The sequence below is a fragment of the Bos taurus genome, chromosome X, assembly GCF_002263795.3.
Source record: "Bos taurus isolate L1 Dominette 01449 registration number 42190680 breed Hereford chromosome X, ARS-UCD2.0, whole genome shotgun sequence".
Classification (NCBI taxonomy): Eukaryota; Metazoa; Chordata; class Mammalia; order Artiodactyla; family Bovidae; genus Bos; species Bos taurus.
This window is the reverse complement of record NC_037357.1, coordinates 32,299,720-32,316,526: the sequence shown is the minus strand read 5'-3', so window position 1 is coordinate 32,316,526 and position 16,807 is coordinate 32,299,720. Positions and strand designations below refer to the sequence as shown.

The 16,807-nt window shown below is 53.1% G+C and overlaps 1 protein-coding gene and 1 pseudogene across 1 annotated transcript; one reads left to right on the top strand and one right to left on the bottom strand.

Moving 5' to 3' along the window:
- Positions 1 to 7,703: 7,703 nt before the first annotated feature.
- On the bottom strand, positions 7,704 to 10,397 carry LOC785821 (heat shock transcription factor, X-linked member 3-like; annotated as a pseudogene).
- Positions 9,297 to 11,670, top strand: LOC785841 (melanoma-associated antigen 10). Its single transcript, XM_015458926.3, has 3 exons — positions 9,297 to 9,632; positions 10,204 to 10,265; positions 10,340 to 11,670. The coding sequence occupies exon 3, from the start codon at positions 10,399 to 10,401 to the stop codon at positions 11,185 to 11,187; it is 789 nt and encodes a 262-aa protein (XP_015314412.2). The 5' UTR covers positions 9,297 to 9,632; positions 10,204 to 10,265; positions 10,340 to 10,398; the 3' UTR covers positions 11,188 to 11,670.
- The last annotated feature ends 5,137 nt before the right edge of the window (positions 11,671 to 16,807 follow it).

The window sequence follows — 16,807 nt, the reverse complement described above, 5'->3', positions numbered from 1 at the left end:
TTAGGGGAGGAGGGGGTGGGAATGGCCTGGGCTGAGAACCCCACTGCCCCTGTGGTCAGTGCACAGAGGCCAGACGGGACATGAGGAGCAGCTGAGGACCAAGCATCTCCCCAGCCCAGAACCCACGGGAGGCCTTGGGCGGTCTGATACAGGCCACTTACAGGTCTCCCCTTGAGGGTTCACTCAGACCTCACAGGGGCACTCATCCTGGGCGGCCAGTCCCTTGGCTACCTGAAGGAAGAAGTGAAGTGGCTCCCCAGGGTGCAGTCAGCACAGCCTGAGATTTCTGGCACTGACAAAGCAGGGCGATTAGGGCCTTCTGGGGTCTCCTCTGTTCTGGGATAGGGAACCCCACTCAGGAAACCCTCCTCACCTTCACTCCTGGTACTGCCTGGACCTCCTCTGCTCTCTGACCTCAGGACACGGGCCTCAGACTTCCGCCTCAGCCTCCTGGTTCCTGGAGCTCCTGTGAGAGAAATGATCGGGACACCTTGTGGGTAGAGTGTGGCACAGCCCTGGGCCTTTTGTGCTTGGAGGAGTGGATTCTGTGAGGTCTCCCCAGTTGTGGCGTGGGAGGTCCCCTCAGGGCTCCCTTGTGGTTCTCCCCTTTCCCTTGGCACGGCCTGGACCTTCCCCTTTGGGGGCCTGTAGGGTAACTCAGAACAAGACCCGAGTCTGTACAGAAAGTGCTGAGAGGCCCCACATTTGGCCACACCTGCTCAGGGCCTCCCGGGGGTTCTAGGCTGGGGAGATGCTTGGTCCTCAGCTGCTCCTCATGTCCCGCCTGGCCTCCAAGAACTGACCACGGGGCAGGCATCTGCTCAGTCCGGGCAGTCCAGCCTCTGCCAACCTGAAGCCTCCACCCTCCACCCGAAAACCTCACATCCTGAGGTCCCTAAGCCAGACAGAGGTCAAGAAACTGCTCACCCCACTCTGGGCCCTCCAAAACCCTCTTGCAATGGTCAAGATCCCTCCCCGTTGGGGTCTAACAGCCTCAGTCCATCCTCACATGGAGCCTGGACTCCAGGCAGCACCCAGGGCTGTCCCATCTGCCATTTTGAGACCTCGCCACTTTCACAAGGCCTCCAGTCTCTCTGAGACCCTATTGTTAGGAAGTCAGACAGGCCAAGTGTGCTCTCCCCGCAGTCTCCCAGGGCCAACTACAGGGGCAGGGATTTGTGGGGTTCTGTCGGTCCTCACTCAGGGTCCCCCCAGTCCTCCTGCAGGTACCTCACCTTGCCTCCGCACAGGACCTGGATTCTCACCTCTCCGCAACTGAAGCCCCACCCCTTATTCCAAGACCCCAGTCTCTTGAGGACCCGGATGTCAGGAGGTCAGCGCATGCCTGTTGCGCTCATCCTGACCCAACGGTTGCCCTGGACTGACAACAGAGATGGGCTTCTCTGAGGTCTCCTCTGATTGGGGACCAGGGTCCTCTAGTCCCTCCTCAGGGTCCTCAATTTGACACCCCGCAGGACCTGGGAATCGGCCCCCCTGAGGCCCTGCCCCATATGCGAGGTCCCCAGTCTGAGACCCAGATGTCAGGAAGTGCGACCCTGCATGTTGGGCTCATCCTACCCCAGGGTCTCCAAGGGCCAATAGCAGCTACAGGTTTCTTTGAGGTCTCCTCTGACTGGGGTCCAGGATCCTCTCAGTCGTCCCTGAGGGTCTTCATCTTGAAACCCTGGAGGAGCTGGACTTCTTCCCTCTGCTTACCTGAGGCTACATCCCTTTTCCCAGGTCCCCAGTTTCTCTGAGACCCAGATGTCAGGAAATGCAGCATGTGCTCATACACCGTCTGTGCTCCCTGAGCCTTGATGTGAGGGTCCCGCCTCTGTTCAACACAAAGGGCATCCCCGGATCTGCCAGGGCTCAAGATGAGGTCCTTGAGGGAGGATATAAGGAACCCCACAGATCCCTGACCCTGCTGTCAGCCCTGGGCCGCCCTGGTGGTAAGATGAGCACTTGGCAGCCTGTTCTGACTTCGCATCTGTGTATCAGAGACATTAGGCAACTGTTAGAAGGGGCAGGGCCTCAGATGGGCAGAGGGAAAGATCTTAGTTCTTTTGAGAGTCAAGGTAAGGACTCTGAGGAAGGACTGAGCGGACCTTGGGCCCAAGAGCAGGGTGGCCTCTGGGAGGACATAGGGCGGATGAGCACATGCTGTATTTCCTGACATTCGGGTCTCAGAGAGACTGGGGTACTGTTGGAGGGAGTGAAAATCTTGACATTCCGAGTCTCAGAGAGACTGAGGTCCTGGTATAAGGGCTGGGGCCTTAGTAGGGGACAGGAGAGAATCCGAAGTCCTACCTGGAGACAAGGTGAGGTCCTGAGGGAGGACTGAGGGGACCCCAAGGGAGGACTGACAGAAGCCCACAGATCCCCGCCCCTGTTGTCCGCGCTGGGAGCCCCTGGGGTGAGAAAGCACACTAGGCCTGTCCTGACTTCCTGACATCAAGGTCTATGAGAGACTGGGGACCTGGTGTGAGGAGCAGTGGCTCAGGTGGGGAGAGGACAAAGCCCAGGTGAGTTGGCTCTTCCCATCAGGTGGCCAAAGTATTGGAGCCTCAGCTTTAGCATCAGTCCTTCCAATGGATATTCAGGGTTGATTTCCTTTAGGGTTGACTGGCTTGATCTCCTTGCTGTCCAAGGGGCTCTCAAGAGTCTTCTCCAGTGCTACAGTAGTACTATTTTATACATAGTAGTGTGCATCTGTTAATCCCAAACTCCTAATTTATCCCTTTCCCTGCTTTTCCCCTTTGGTAACCATAATTTTGTTTTCAGTCTTTCTGATTTGTAAATAATTTCATTTGCATCACCTTTTTAGATTGCACCTATAAGTCTTACCATAGAATATTTGTCTTTCTCTTTCTGACTTATTTCACTTAATATGATACTCTCTAGGTCCATCCTCAGAGAAGGCAATGGCAACCCACTCCAGTACTCTTGCCTGGAAAATCCCATGGGCACAGGAGCCCGGTAGGCTGCAGTCCATGGGGTCATGAAGTCAGACATGACTGAGCCATTTCAGTTTCACTTTTCACTTTCATGCATTGGAGAAGGAAATGGCAACCCACTCCAGTGTTCTTGCCTGGAGAATCCTGGGGATGGGGGAGCCTGGTGGGCTGCCGTCTCTGGGGTTGCACAGAGTCGGACACGACTGAAGAGACTTAGCAGCAGCAGCAGGTCCATTCATGTTGCCACAAACGGTATTACTTCATTATTTTTCATGGCTGAGTAGTATTCCTGTGTTGTGTGTGTGTGTGTGTGTGTGTGTGTGTGTGTGTGTGGGTGTCTGTGTGTGGGTGTATACCACATCTTCTTTATACAGTCATCTGTCAATGGACATTTAGGTTGCTTCCATATCTTGTCTGTTGTAAATAATGCTACAATGAATGTTGGTGTGCATGTATCTTTTCACATTAGAGTTCCTGTCTATCTAGGTATATATTCAGGAATGGGATTGCTGGATCATATGGTAGTTCGTTTTGTAGTTGTTTAAGGAACCTCCATACTGTTCTTCATATTGAGTGTACCAACTTACATTTCCACCAACAGTGTACGAGGGTTCCCTTTTCTCTGCTCCCTCTCCAACATTTATTCTTCATAGGATTTTTGATGATGACCATTCTGACCAGTATAAGGTGATACTTCATTGGAGTTTTGATTTGCATTTGTCTAATAATTAAGAATGTTGAGCATCTTTTCATGTGCCTGTTGGCATTCTGTGTCATCTTTAGAGAAAGGGTCTTCTTTGGAGAAAAGTTTTCATGTCAGGGTCACACAGGCTGGGTGGCTCAAACTACAAACCATGTTGGTTCAGGAGGCCAGCAGCCAACGTGGAGGTGTCAACTGACATTGGCTTTTGTGAGGGCTGTGGAGAGAGTCTGTCCCATCTCTCCCCTCTCACTTCCGGGGCATTGCTGGCCATGGTGGGTGTGCCTGGGCTTGGGCTTCCTCTTCACCTGGAGTTGTCTTGTGTGCCTGTCTGTCTCTAAATGTGTCATTTGTATGGGGACAGCCATTCTGTTAGAGGAGGGTCCATCCTAATGAACTCACTGGACTTCCATCAGCTCTGTGAAGACCTTTCCTTTGTCTGTAAGGTCACACGGAGGTACTTGGGATTGAGGCTCCAGCACCTGAACTTGAGGGGACACAATGTGACTCCTCACACCCTACAAACACTCTGAGGTAGGAACACACTGGAATGTTCCAAGGATGGAAGGATGGCCTTCATAGCTATTGTGGGTGAATCCAGGGGCAAGGAGAGCAGGCTGCCAGGGTAGGAGGCAGATCATGTGGGACCTCTTGGGCCTGTGAGAACTGTGGCTCTGCTGTGCTTGGGGAAGAGAAGGCCCAGGATGCCCTATGCTGGGTGCCTCTGAGACTACGTCCCCATCCTCATAGTCTCGTGGAAACGGAAGCTCCCTGCTAGAGGTGCTGAGAATCTACTGAGGTTCAGGCCAGCGGCTCTGCTCCCCTGCCATCACCCCACTCCAGTAAACAGGGACGCCCTTCCAGGTACAAGGAAAGAAGTGAGGAAGGAGGTGCATGTGATCAAGTCCCCTGCAGTAATGGGCTATCTCTCTATCCCTGGCACCTCCTCAGCCATGGAAAGATGTGAGAGTAACATAGTGGGTTATTTGAGGTTTGAATTCTGTAATCCCTGCATGGTGCCATTCCAGGCCTTAGCAGTGACACAGAGTGCACCCGTCCCAGTAGTTCCTGCTCTCCTTCGTTCTTTCTCTAGGCTCTAGGTGGGGGCTGGGGCATCTGCTGACAGTGGAGGCAGTGGTGTGGGAAGGGCTGCAAGGAACGTGGTTCCCAAAGGCATGGGGAAGACACCTGGCAGGGCCGTCCAGGGCCAAGGCCAGATTGGTTTGCACGGATCTGTGCTCAGCAGGCCTGGGCTAAGATGGGGATTCTGCAGAGCATGGGCAGGGATGGAGCCAGGGAGTTGAGGGGTGGGGTGGGGGCAGTGTTTGGGCCGGGGGAAGCCAAGCCCAGGACTGTGTCTGTCTGTGCTGAAAGAGGACCACAGCCCTGCCACTGGGCTGTGAAGCCTAGGGGCTTGCCCTCCTGCCTCACTGCTCCCAGGGTTTAAGGGCCCTCTGTCTTGGAACTCACCACATGCCTCTCTCCCACTGCCCCGCCCTCCTTCTTGACCTCCCCACAGACTGCATGTGATGGATGGGTCCTCTGGGTTGCCAACCCCTGTCAACGGACAGTGTGGAGATGGATGGAAGGAGCCAGCCCTCTGTGACCCATCCCCTCCCCCATATTCTGTATTAGCAGGCTTGGAGGATGCTCGGACATGTGGAGCTGATGTCTGGCCCAGGGCTGTGAGCTTGGAGGCTGCTGTGTCAGGCTCCTGGCCTTTGTGGTTCTGTGTTTCCACACCCACGTGAGGTCCTGGGAGCCCTGGGAGATGAAGTTCGGCTGTCTGTCCTTCCGACAGCCTTACGGTGTCAAGACCGTGGAGATGTGGTGGTGGCCCGTGCTATGTGGACCCAGCACTCTACCCTGGCTGTCCACATTGGGCACTGGGACTGGGAGGATGTGGACTGGCAAGAGCTGCTAGAGCAGAGGCTGGGGATGAGCCCTGTCCAGATCCAGGCCTTGCTGCGAGATAGGGAAAAGTTCGGCCACGGAGTGATCGCTGGCAAGTGACACCCTGCCCCGCGCTGCCCACATGGCCCCTGGTGCTGCCCTGGATCTCAGCCAGCTTGTGGTCATTTGTTTTCTGTTGAACCGGTTGGTAGGGGGAGGAGGGGTGGGGCTGAGGTTTCTTCAGAGGGGCAGCGAGGGTCCCTGGGCTTGGAAATGGTGGCCCGAGGTGTCTGACCCCCACTCTGGGCCTCAGTCCCCATTTGTGCTCTGAAAGGCAGAGGCATATCCGGGTCTGCCTGTGGCACTTGCCTCTGTGTGTGTGTGTGGGGGGGGGGAGGGTGTGCCCAGCAGAGACCATAAGAGGTAGAACAGCACCCAGTCTGGGTTCCCCAGCCCTAATGCCTGCAGCCGGGCCTGAGCAAGTCCCCTGACTCCACAGGAGTGAGGCCCCACAGCAACTCCTGTCTGCTGGTGAATCGCTTGGGGACCTGATGTCTGTAGGCTCCCCGCTGGTGCCCCCCTGTTCTGTCCCTGAAGCCTGCAGTGGGCAGACTGAGAGGTGCCCATGGCCTGGTGGGTTCATGGAGCACCAGGCCTCTCCCTTTCATTTCACTCCCTCCCTTGCTTGGCCTTACCCCGAGTTCCCTTTGCTGAGGTGAACCCGCCTGAAATGCTCAGCCAGAGGACCCAGTTCACTCTGGGTCTCTTCTGTGATGCAGTCTTAGTCTCTAGCAGGCATGACTTTGAATCGCCTTGTTCTCCTTCTGTGTCCTGTCTTTGCACACAGGTCTCGTGGATGGGGGTCACTTTGCTGTGCCCAGAAAACCTAGGTTGTGATGAGGTGGAGGAGCTGGAGAATCAAGCCATGCTGCCCGACCTGCAATGGAAGTGCCTGACTGCGCTCGCCGACCCTCGCTGGCTGCTACAGCCCGTCCTGGGGAGGGCCAGGAAGGACATCTTCCAGGTGGACATCCCAAGCACCTGAGCCACTTTGGTCAGGAGGCCTCTCCAGACTGGGCTCTCGAGAGGAAGGTGACCGAGAGACCAGCTCATGGTGACACCATCTGGTCGCCACCATGCCCTGGACATGCTGGTCTGGTTCGGTCTGAATCCGCCCCACCCTGCAGTGAGCTGCCCACTTGGTGCAGGGCTGGGGGCCAGGACTCTGGGCTCAGCAAGAGTCTCCAGGACTGTACCTTTACAAAAAGATGTCACCACTCGTTTTGGCCCTGCTGGGTCTTTGTGCTTGAGAGAAATGTGTTGTTAAGAAACCGGTTAGTGCTTTCCCCTCTCTGTTCTGGTCCAAATTCCCCGATATTGGAACAGTGTCCAGGGGACCGATGGGGGAATGCCGGGGGTGAGGCTGCGTGTCAGCAGCTGGCTAGGCCTCCAGCACATGGAGAGGCCCGCAGGCCCAGAAACCAGCCGTGGTTTGTCCTTGCAGGTGACCCTTGCCCTACTGTAAAGTGTCCCTTGGCTCACAAAGCATGTGTGTTGGACACAGTGCCTGGCTGCTCCATATCCAAAGTTAGGCTCCTAAATACAGCTGTGGGGGCAGAGCAACAAGGGCTGGTGTTCACCTTGTGGAAACTTGTACTTGTGTTTGGATTTGAAGTCATGTTTTTGCAAGGCCCTTGGTGAGTGGGGTGACCCTGCTTTCCAGCAGGCCTCTTGCGGTTGCCCCTGGATCAGGGTCTGGAGAGGCTCAGCTGCTGATCAGAAACTTGTGGCATCATCAGCGGACCCAGGAGGAGCCCATTCTGCTTCAGGGTGCATGACTCATGGAAGGTGACACCCCCATGGTCAGGAGCCAGACCGGGTTTTCTGCTGTGTGGCAGGCAAGGAGCAGGGACCAGCCCATCTTGGGCTGGCCTCAGCGCATGGCTCCGGAGCCACACTCTTGGCCGAATGTGTGAAATGCTACTGCTTCAGATGAAAAGGTACCATGGGGACTGGACTGAGGCCTGCCTGGGGCGTGGGCTTCCAGCCTCATCGGGCTCACCCAGTGCCATGTGTGAGTAGCATGGACAGACAGAAAGAACACAGACTTGCAGTTCTCATTCAATACTTTATTTATTCCCATGGAGTTTTGCTGTACTTTATTAGAGCTAGAAATACATATTTTTATTACAAGAGAGTGCTTTTGAGTGTCACTAGGGACCTGGCGGCTCAGGGATTGGGATTGTCCTTAAACTGCTTACAGAGGGCACACTTGTAAACTGAGGAATCCTCCTGCTCATCCACCTCAGGGGCCTCATTTGGGGCCACAGCTGAAATGACAACCATCACAATGGAATAATAGATGTACATAGTCATCACCAAACCATAACCTGGGTACTCTGTGGGGCTCTAGGGCAGTTCCCCTGCGCCATCCCTTCCTGCAGTAGCTGGGGACAGACGTGGCATTGCTGGACATGCCCTCTCCACTGGGCCCACCCTGCTCGCTAGGGAGATGGTTTGCCCTGGCCCCCTCAGCTACACTGCTCATAGACCAAAGGCCACAGAACACAAATGAGCACCAGCCAAGCGTTCTGTGAGCTGTTGGGATTCCTTTCTGGGCCTTCTTGTCAGCCTCTTGGGTGGACTCATTGTGATGGAATTTAGGAGTCTGGTCACCACAGCTTGCTTCTTTCTCTTTGGGGTCGCTGTTGCGCTGGTGGAGGGCTAAGCACTTATTCTGGGGTCACCTTTCCTCCAGATGTCCTGCAGGAGGAGAGGTGTCTCCTGAAACTTGGAGTTCCGATAGATCTGAAAGGAAATGAATCACTTTAGCCGCTGTGTGGGAGAATAGCAATTCCTCACTGCCCTCCTCCCCACCACGTCTTGACCTTGCCTAAATATGGAGATAAAGTCTCTTCATTCCTGGCAGCTTATGAGGCCTTAGTGAGTGTGCTCCCTAGAGGTCCCTCAGGGTCAGCCTTCCTTGAAGTGTTACTGGCTCTCCCTGATTTCAAGTGGCCCCTCAGGGTCTGGAGTCACCCCTATGGACCCTTTGTAAGGGGGTTGGTGGAACATGACAGGTCCTGCTTTCTCCTCTTTCCTTAACCACCCTCTCACGAGAAAAAAGTTCTCCTGGGAAATGAAACCAGTCCAGCACTCAGCTTGTCTAGTCTAGTCTCCCCAGAAGGGCTTTCTACATTACCATCATCCTCTTCTTCCCCACAGAGTGACCCGAAGGTCAGATTTTCCTGAACCCATCCAGGTTCAGTTCGCAGATGAAAGTCTTGATGCTGTCTGTCTTGAAGATCCTGTCTGCGCCCCTGCACTGCAGGACCTCTGTCTGGAAGAGATCTGCTTTGATGACCACCATGTCTCCCTCGTCATTCCAGTGCAGAGGTGACGGCCGCATCCTCCACCATCACCCAGAGCTTCTAGGGAAGGACAGCCTGAGGACGGCATTGTTCTCATCCTCGTTGGCCGTTTCTGGGTTTGGGCCCTGTGGTGGCAGGTTGTCTTGGGCTCTCGGGTTGGTCACCCTTCTTCTCCAAAGCCACCCCTGAGAATCCACGTTTGGATCCAGGGAGGAATCATGGCGGTCCCCTGCTGTGGGCTCCCCATCAGTTGATGGGGCCAGTGGGGCTGCAAGCGCCTTGTGGGAAGCCAGTCTACCTCAGGAGCATTCTCTACCCAAGCAGTGAATGCTCAGGGCAGAAGGGCCTCAGACCAGGGTCTCAGTTTCCAATATTGTCTGGAGATTCTAGAATCTGGGTCGTGGGCCAGGCAGCCAATTAAGTAGTCCCTTCCTTACTTGTTTCATGATGTCACAGAGGTCATGTGGAGAGGCAGCTCTGGCCCAGTGTAGGGGAGGGGAAAGGGGATGGAGATGGGATCCATAGCTTGTCTCTTATCTGAAAGTACAGAAAAGTATGTTTCAGGTTGCCTGTAAAGGCTCCCATCTGCTGCCAGGTGCTTGCTTCAGGGGGCCAGGCCTTGGATGGGTTGACACACCTGCCCCTGGCTCCACTCCCCTCCATACCAACCGGCAGGCCTGTGGTTGGCTTCTGCTGAAAGGCCAGGCCCTGGTGAGTCCTGGTTCAGCTACCACTGAGAGAGACCGCAGGGGTCAGATGGGCCCCTAATGACTGTCCCTTCCATAAGATGGGGTCCATAGCAGGCTGATTGGCCTAGCCTGATTTGGTGGTTCTATCCCTTCACCCCCTGTACCCGGCCTTGCCCCTCTTCTGGCTTTGGTCTCTTGCAGCTGGTGCTGCCGATGGTAGGTCCTACTCAGATGACCCCAAAGTAAAGTCCCGATGGGACTACCTACCCCAGATCTGGGGGGACCTCACAGAGTCAACCCCTCATACCAGCACTGAAGGCCGAGGTCTGTGCCACAGTCTACCCCCGGGGTGCCCCCTCCATTTGTCTCACGGGGGCTCCAGGAACCAGGAGGCAAAAGTGGAGGTCTGAGGTCTGTGTTCTGAGGTCACAGGAGTGCCAAGGTGAGGTGGGTGTCCTGAGTGTGCACAGGGGCTCCCCATCCCAGAACAGAGAGGACCTCAAAAGGCCCTAATCCCCCCACCTTGTCAGGCCCAGAACCTCAGGCTGTACTGGCTGCAGCCTGAGCCGGAATTTCTCTTTCTCGTTTGACAGGGGACTGACCACCAAGGAGGAGCGCCCCTGTAACGCCCAAGAGCAGCCCTCAAGGAAGACCAGTAAGTGGACTCAGTCAAAGCCACCCATGGAGCATCTCAAAACTGAGACCATTTACACTCTCTCTCTTTCCCAGGTCAGTGGTCTCCATTTGCCCCCTGCCACACCCACACTGGGCACAAGACCCCAGTCATCATGCCTGTGGTCCCGACGAATGAGCTCTGCACTTCTGAGGAAGACCTTCAGGGCCAAATCCAGGCCGAGGGCCCAGTGGAGGCGCAGCTCCTGGGGGCTGAGGCGGAGGATGCCTCAACCCCTCTGGCCTCCTTCCCTCCAGTCTCATTTTCCTCTGCCGCTGGAGATGCGGAGATCTTGCTCAAGCAGGCTCTGAATGGGATGACGACTCAGCTACTGGAGTTCCTGCTCCTCAAGTATGGCACCAAGGAGCCGATTTTCCAGGCTGAAATGCTGAATACAGTCCTCAGGGATAACCAGGCCCACTTCCCAGTGGTCTTCCGTAAAGCCACACAGTGCCTGCGGCTGGCCTTTGGCCTGGATATGAAAGAGGTGGACCACAGAGAGCACATCTATGTCATGGTCCCCATCCTGGGCCTCACCCTCAATGAGATGCAGACGGATGAGCAGAGCATACCAAAGGCTGGCCTCCTGGTGACGGTCCTGAGCCTGATTCTCCTAGCAGGGGACCGGGTCAGTGAGGAGAACATCTGGGGAGCACTCAGCAGGATGGGGGTATTTGCTGGGATAAAGCACTGCATCTATGGGGAGCCCAAGGAGCTGCTGACCCAAGTGTGGGTGCGGGCGGGGTACCTGAAGTACCGGCAGGTGCGTTACAGCCACCCTGCTCGTTACGAGTTCCTGTGGGGTCCCCGGGCCTATGCAGAGACCAGCAAGCAGAAAGTCAAGGACTATCTGCACAGGGTCAATGGAAGGGGTCCCAGGTTCTTCCCACCCCGGTGGGCATAGGTGTGAGGGAGGAGGAAGAGGGGCCCTGAGCCAGAACAGCAGCCAGGCTCCTTTCAGGCCCACATCCAGCAGCTTGTCCTGGGGGTAGGAAGGGAGGCTGATGCTTCCCTCTGTGTTTGAAGAGGGAGCATTCAGCCTTCTCAGTCGTGACGGCTGGGAGAGTTGGGGGAACTGTTGTGTAGCATCTTTGGCTTCCTGTTCTCTACAGTAACATGGAGATCCACTTCTGTTTCCTTTAGAAATTTTTCAAATGTTATTCCTTGTAATAGAAGGCCTAACGAGCTTCAGTGTCCAATTATGTTAGTAGCGTTGATCACAGTGTGTTTGTGCTCACCAGTTCAAGAACACGAGTTTTGCTGTTTTGTAAAAGTGATTGTGAACTCTTTATTTTATTTTGTGATCCAGAACAAGATTACATGGACTTGGAAAATAACTATTTTGGAAATATGATACTACTTAGTAAGAATTAGGAAATAAAATGTATTTGAGGTGAGTTCCTCTGTACTTCTTGTCTGTCATTTTATACAGCTAAACTATCTCTGTTCAACTGGATTTTTTCAAGTAATTTTTAAAGAAAGCACAAAAAGCCTGATCCGACTTAATAAGTGCCCCGCTCTGGCTCACTTATTCCACAAACCTTCATGGAACTTGTCCTCTCTGGAAGGCCCTGTGTTCGCAGTGGGGACACTAGAAGCAGGACACCCCAACACCTAGAGTGATGATCTAAGAGCTGCAGTCACATGAGGAAGGTGGAGAAACGTCCCCTAATTCCACAGAAGATGGCAACTCGGTGCATGGCAGTGAGGTCCAGGAGGAGCACTTGAGTGTTGATGCTTAAGGGCGGTTTGGGGATTTGGGAAGTTGGGTTCATCCTGTGAGAGCTGATGGTAATGAACCTGGGTGGTGGCAGCAGCCAGAGTTATACACAGTGTTTTATGGGTGAGAAGAAAATCTGAAATGGGACATACACACTAGAAGATCCTCTTCTGTCCTAGATAAATTTCCTGGGGCAGGAAGGGAAGTCACACTATGGTCAGGAACAGTTAGACACCTGTTTATGCTGCTTGATCTAGGTACACCAAAAATTTGCAAAATGGGGAGTGGTGAGTGGACATTGGTTTGCTGCACAATCTACTCAGTCTTGGAGAATATAGTTGAAGACGTCCTGCTAAGCACCCCCAAACTTTTGATAGGCTTTTAATGGAGTGTCTTCTTTGAAACTGGTGGCTGTGCACTTAACCTAATGGATGAGCTTATCCAGGTGGTCAGGCCCTAAAGCCATAGATGAGGAGGGGTTATGGAAACCACAGTGGCAAAATCTGCACTGAACTTGAATTCACACACCTCAGCATTCTCCTTGGAGGTGAAAAGTGTGACACTGTGTGTATCCTAGCTAGATTTTATGAATAAAACTCCCACTGCCCTTGTTCTCTCACTGTTGCTTGCCTGATACCTGCCCTCATGAAGCTCATGGCTGTCGGGGACCCTAAGGGCACCTTGCAGGTGCTCAGGCAAGTCCCATCGTGTGGAGGCAGCCGGCCTCCCAGGGGAGACTGTGTCTGGCATCAGGAGGCAGGGGCACATCCTCAGCTCACTGAGACTGTGGGCAGCATCACTGCAGAGGGAAGGGCAGAAAGAGCACTGGAGGGAGCTGGGGGGACCCCTCCCTGACGTTCACAAGAGCCTTGGAAAGTAAATCAGATCTTGCATTTGAAAGTGGCAACACAGAGTAGTGACTAGAAACAGTTGGAGAGATTCAAGTCACGTTTGGCTTTCTCAAAAACTCCTCAACACATGAAGGGAATCATCTTCATCGCAGGCTACACCTACTGGCTGCTGTCTGTTGAGCACCGAGCACAATGCAGGGCAGGCGAGAGACTCCAGGTCCTTGTTCACGTCTCTTCTCCCTCTGCTTCCTGGAAGCTGCCTGCAGGGAACATGGGATCCTAGGTAAACCTCCAACAGTTTGGGAATAAATACCTGATCAACTCACCAATTTAAATACAAAGACAGAAAAACACTTTTCATATAAGTAACAATAGCATGTTGTTTGGGGGAAAAAACATCCCATTTGGTCTGATATCTGGGGTGTGGTGGAAAGACATTCTGGAGGAAGGTGCTGCCACATCCATGGGGCTGAAGTCCCAAGAAGCTGGAAAGGGTCCTTCCTGACTGACTGATGGAAGCTCTGTCCAGGCGCTGTCCATGCAGGGCCAAGGTGAGGACCTGGGCTCCTCCCAGTGGCACTGATCTCGTGAGGCAGCAGTGAGTGGTTGAGTGAAGTGACATCTTAATTCCCTGCCCAGGAATTGAACCTGGGTAGCCTGGATGAGAGCCCGGAATCCTAGCCTGGAGACTAGCAAGGGCTAGAGGCTGAATGCTACTGTTTCATGGATCATTGCCTCCAGTGAAAAATGCATTTATCACAGAGGCAGAAACTGTGAATGCAGGCACAAAGTTTATTATTAGAAACATAGCACGACAAGTGGGAGAGCACATAAAGAAATGGCTTAGTTGAGACAGAAGCAGGCAGAGATGCAATCCTGGAGAGAAAGAGTGTGGATGTCACACCTGGTGAGCAGGAGCACAGTCAAGAGGCGGTAAAACCATTTATATGAGGCAGTCCTGGATTTTTGTCTCCCTTCAGGCCTATCATCTGGTTTCTTTCTCTACACCTGACCTCCCTGGGACACTCCCCTGCGTTTGTACATACACCCCTCAGCCAAGACGGACCTCGAAGTGAAGGTTTCCATGAGGAGCAAGACTCATTATGGTCTGGCATTATCCCTTGACTTTTGAGCCACAAGGAGCCTTGCTTCACATGTCTGGTGTCTCCCTTGTCCCAAAAGATGGGGGAGTGGAGATCCCTTTGTCCTTTACTCAAACAAGGTTTTGCCCCTCTTTGTCCTTGCCATGACTGTTGCATTTAGGTATTTATAAGAGACAAACACTGGCTATTTACGCTGTCTGTATTGTTTTATTCATTTCAGAAAGCAAACAGGAGGCTGATTGTAAGTGCCTCAACTGTAGCTGACCTATCCCTTGTCACAGGGGATACTAACATTTGTAGGTACCCAGCCTGGAGCCCCTTCCTTGTGCCCCATGAAATGCAAACAGGAGGACCGTTGAAAACATCTAACTTGGAGTCCATCCATCCTTACTCCTCTGCCTTACTGTGTGATGTATAAATACTTTAACCATAATAGTAGTGGTTGCTGCTGCTGCTGCTGCTAAGTCACTTCAGTCGTGTCCAACTCTGTGCAACTCCGTGGATGGCAGCCCACCAGGCTCCCCTGTCCCTGGGATTCTCCAGGCAAGAACACTGGAGTGGGGTGCCATTGCCTTCTCCAATCGCAGTGGTAAATGGTTACTAATTCTGTTCCATTTATTCACTGGGACAACAACATGATCTGACTTGCCAAAATAACCATCAGGGCACAGAAGCCTTGAGATATAGCTTTGTGATTGAGTCCAACACAAATACATGGGAGTCATACTCCTGGAATTTCTGACAGGGCACAGAGATTGCCCCTGCCCGTGACTTCAACCTCCAAAGGCTAAGTCTCTGTGTCTAACTTGCATTTCATTCTGTTATTCACTTTTGGTTCCATTTCAGAGCACGGTGGTCATAGTAATTTTCAGAAAGCAGACATTAAAAGGGAAGACCCTGCAGAGATCAGCTTAATCCAGGCGAGGGGGTCATGCCGCTGTATCCTCCCCACACTGATCCTGTGAGTAGTCTCTCACAACGAGCTGCCCCCAGGGAGGCAGCCCCTTCAGTGGAGGGCAATTCTGGAAAAGAATTTTGCTTTGAGTCCTCATCCACCAACTCCAGTGGCCCTGGGCAAATGAGTGGGCTAGTCACAAGGAGGAGATCTGGGTGGTACCATAGCATCCACTATAATCCACCCCTCCCAACACTGACATACACTCCCTTCATCTGGAGAGATCACCTCATCTGAGGACAGCTCCTTGAGGATTCTGGTTGGTTTCCTCTCCTCCTAAAGAAGCTCAGAGAGAGAGACTGGACAAATGCTGGGCCCTCACAGATGCAGCAGCTGCTGCACCACAATTGATGGTCACTCTCTCTTGCCCGAGATCCGTTCTAAATCCCCTGTGCTCTCAGCCAGGACCTTGGCCATTTCCAGTGGCTTCCCTGGTGAGGTAATACAGATTTTGTCCCTCAGGGTTCTGAAGCCCTGGGCCCGATGCCCTTCTCAGACCCTTGCTCTTGGACTTGTCAATTCACCACTGAAACACAAGAGAAGATTCTTGTCTTCACTGCAGGAACACAAGACACATCACCTGGCTGTTAGAGATGTTTCCTCGCTGTTCCCCCTGTGCCAGAGTAACCCGCACACTCCTTAGGATCAAGGTCAGCACTGCCTGCCAGGATGGGGACAATTCTCTGTGTGTGCTGGTCCCCTAGCAGGAGGAGCCCAAAGTGCCCAGATGGGTACCACGGCTCATGGGTCAGTAGGACTGCTATCGTGCCTCCTGGGGGAAACTTCTAGCTTTGGGAACAGCCTGTCGTGTGTCACCACTGTCAATAGGGTAACCGGTAGCCACATGAGGCTGGGTATTGTGTACTCAAATGTGCTTAGTGTGTCCCAGGGCCCGGCCTTCTACATTAATATAATGTGAAGTCAAATGTAAATAGCTAGATGTGGCTAATGAGGAGAGTCCTGCTGTGGAAATATGGAACCTACTCTTGGGAGACTGGAAGTACAAGTTCTCTGTGGGTCCCTGGGAGTGATGGATGGTAGGTGGCGTCATGGGTCAGTGGGAGTGGTGATCAGTGGGGTCACTCTACATGCTGGTTCAAGGACCATGTATCTTACTTCGTGGGGGAACTAAGGATGACAGATGTGGAGTGTGTCTGATCCCTGGAGAGTGACAACCCAGCACCATGGGCTCCCATATCCCAGTGTGCACATCACATGTGCTTTGTAGAGGTCATTCCATTGCTCCAGAACAGCAGCAGCTTCTGGAATGTGGGGGCTGAGATAGCGACTTTGAATCTCACAGCCACTTGCCCTCTGAGCCCCTGGTATGCTATTAGAGGATCTCTTGGTCCTGCATAGTTTTGTGAAATAGTCTGTGTCACTCAGTCCTGCATTCTGTGAGCCCTCAAATACTGGCACCAGACAATGTGCTGCAAGCAGGAAAGTGAAACCCACATCGAGAATGTGTACCTATCAATTTCAGCAAAGATAGTCCTCTCCTCCTTCAAGGATGGAAGTGAGATATTGTGATCAACTCACCATTGATAGCTCAATGGTTTTCTTGAGGAACAGTATGGCACTGAGGATTCAGCAGTACTCTGTGATGAAAATAATATAATTATATATATAGAAATATATATATGTATATATTTATAATTTAATGTGTCTAGAATTACGTATTTATATACATAAACACATTTTTATATATACTATAGAAAGGCAACCACATCAGGATGGGTAAGCTGGGAAGACTCATGGTATAGTCAAGAGCCGTACCCTGTGTGGGCAATGCACGCAGAGTGGGATAATCACCACTGCAGATGTTCTTCCCAGGAAGTGAGGGGTCCGAGCCCCACGCTGGGCACCTAGCCTGTAGGTCAGGCACCAGAACAATA

Bases quoted from the DNA above. Each gene is read 5' to 3' on its own strand.
- LOC785841 (XM_015458926.3), top strand. From the start codon at position 10,399: ATGCCTGTGGTCCCGACGAATGAGCTCTGCACTTCTGAGGAAGACCTT.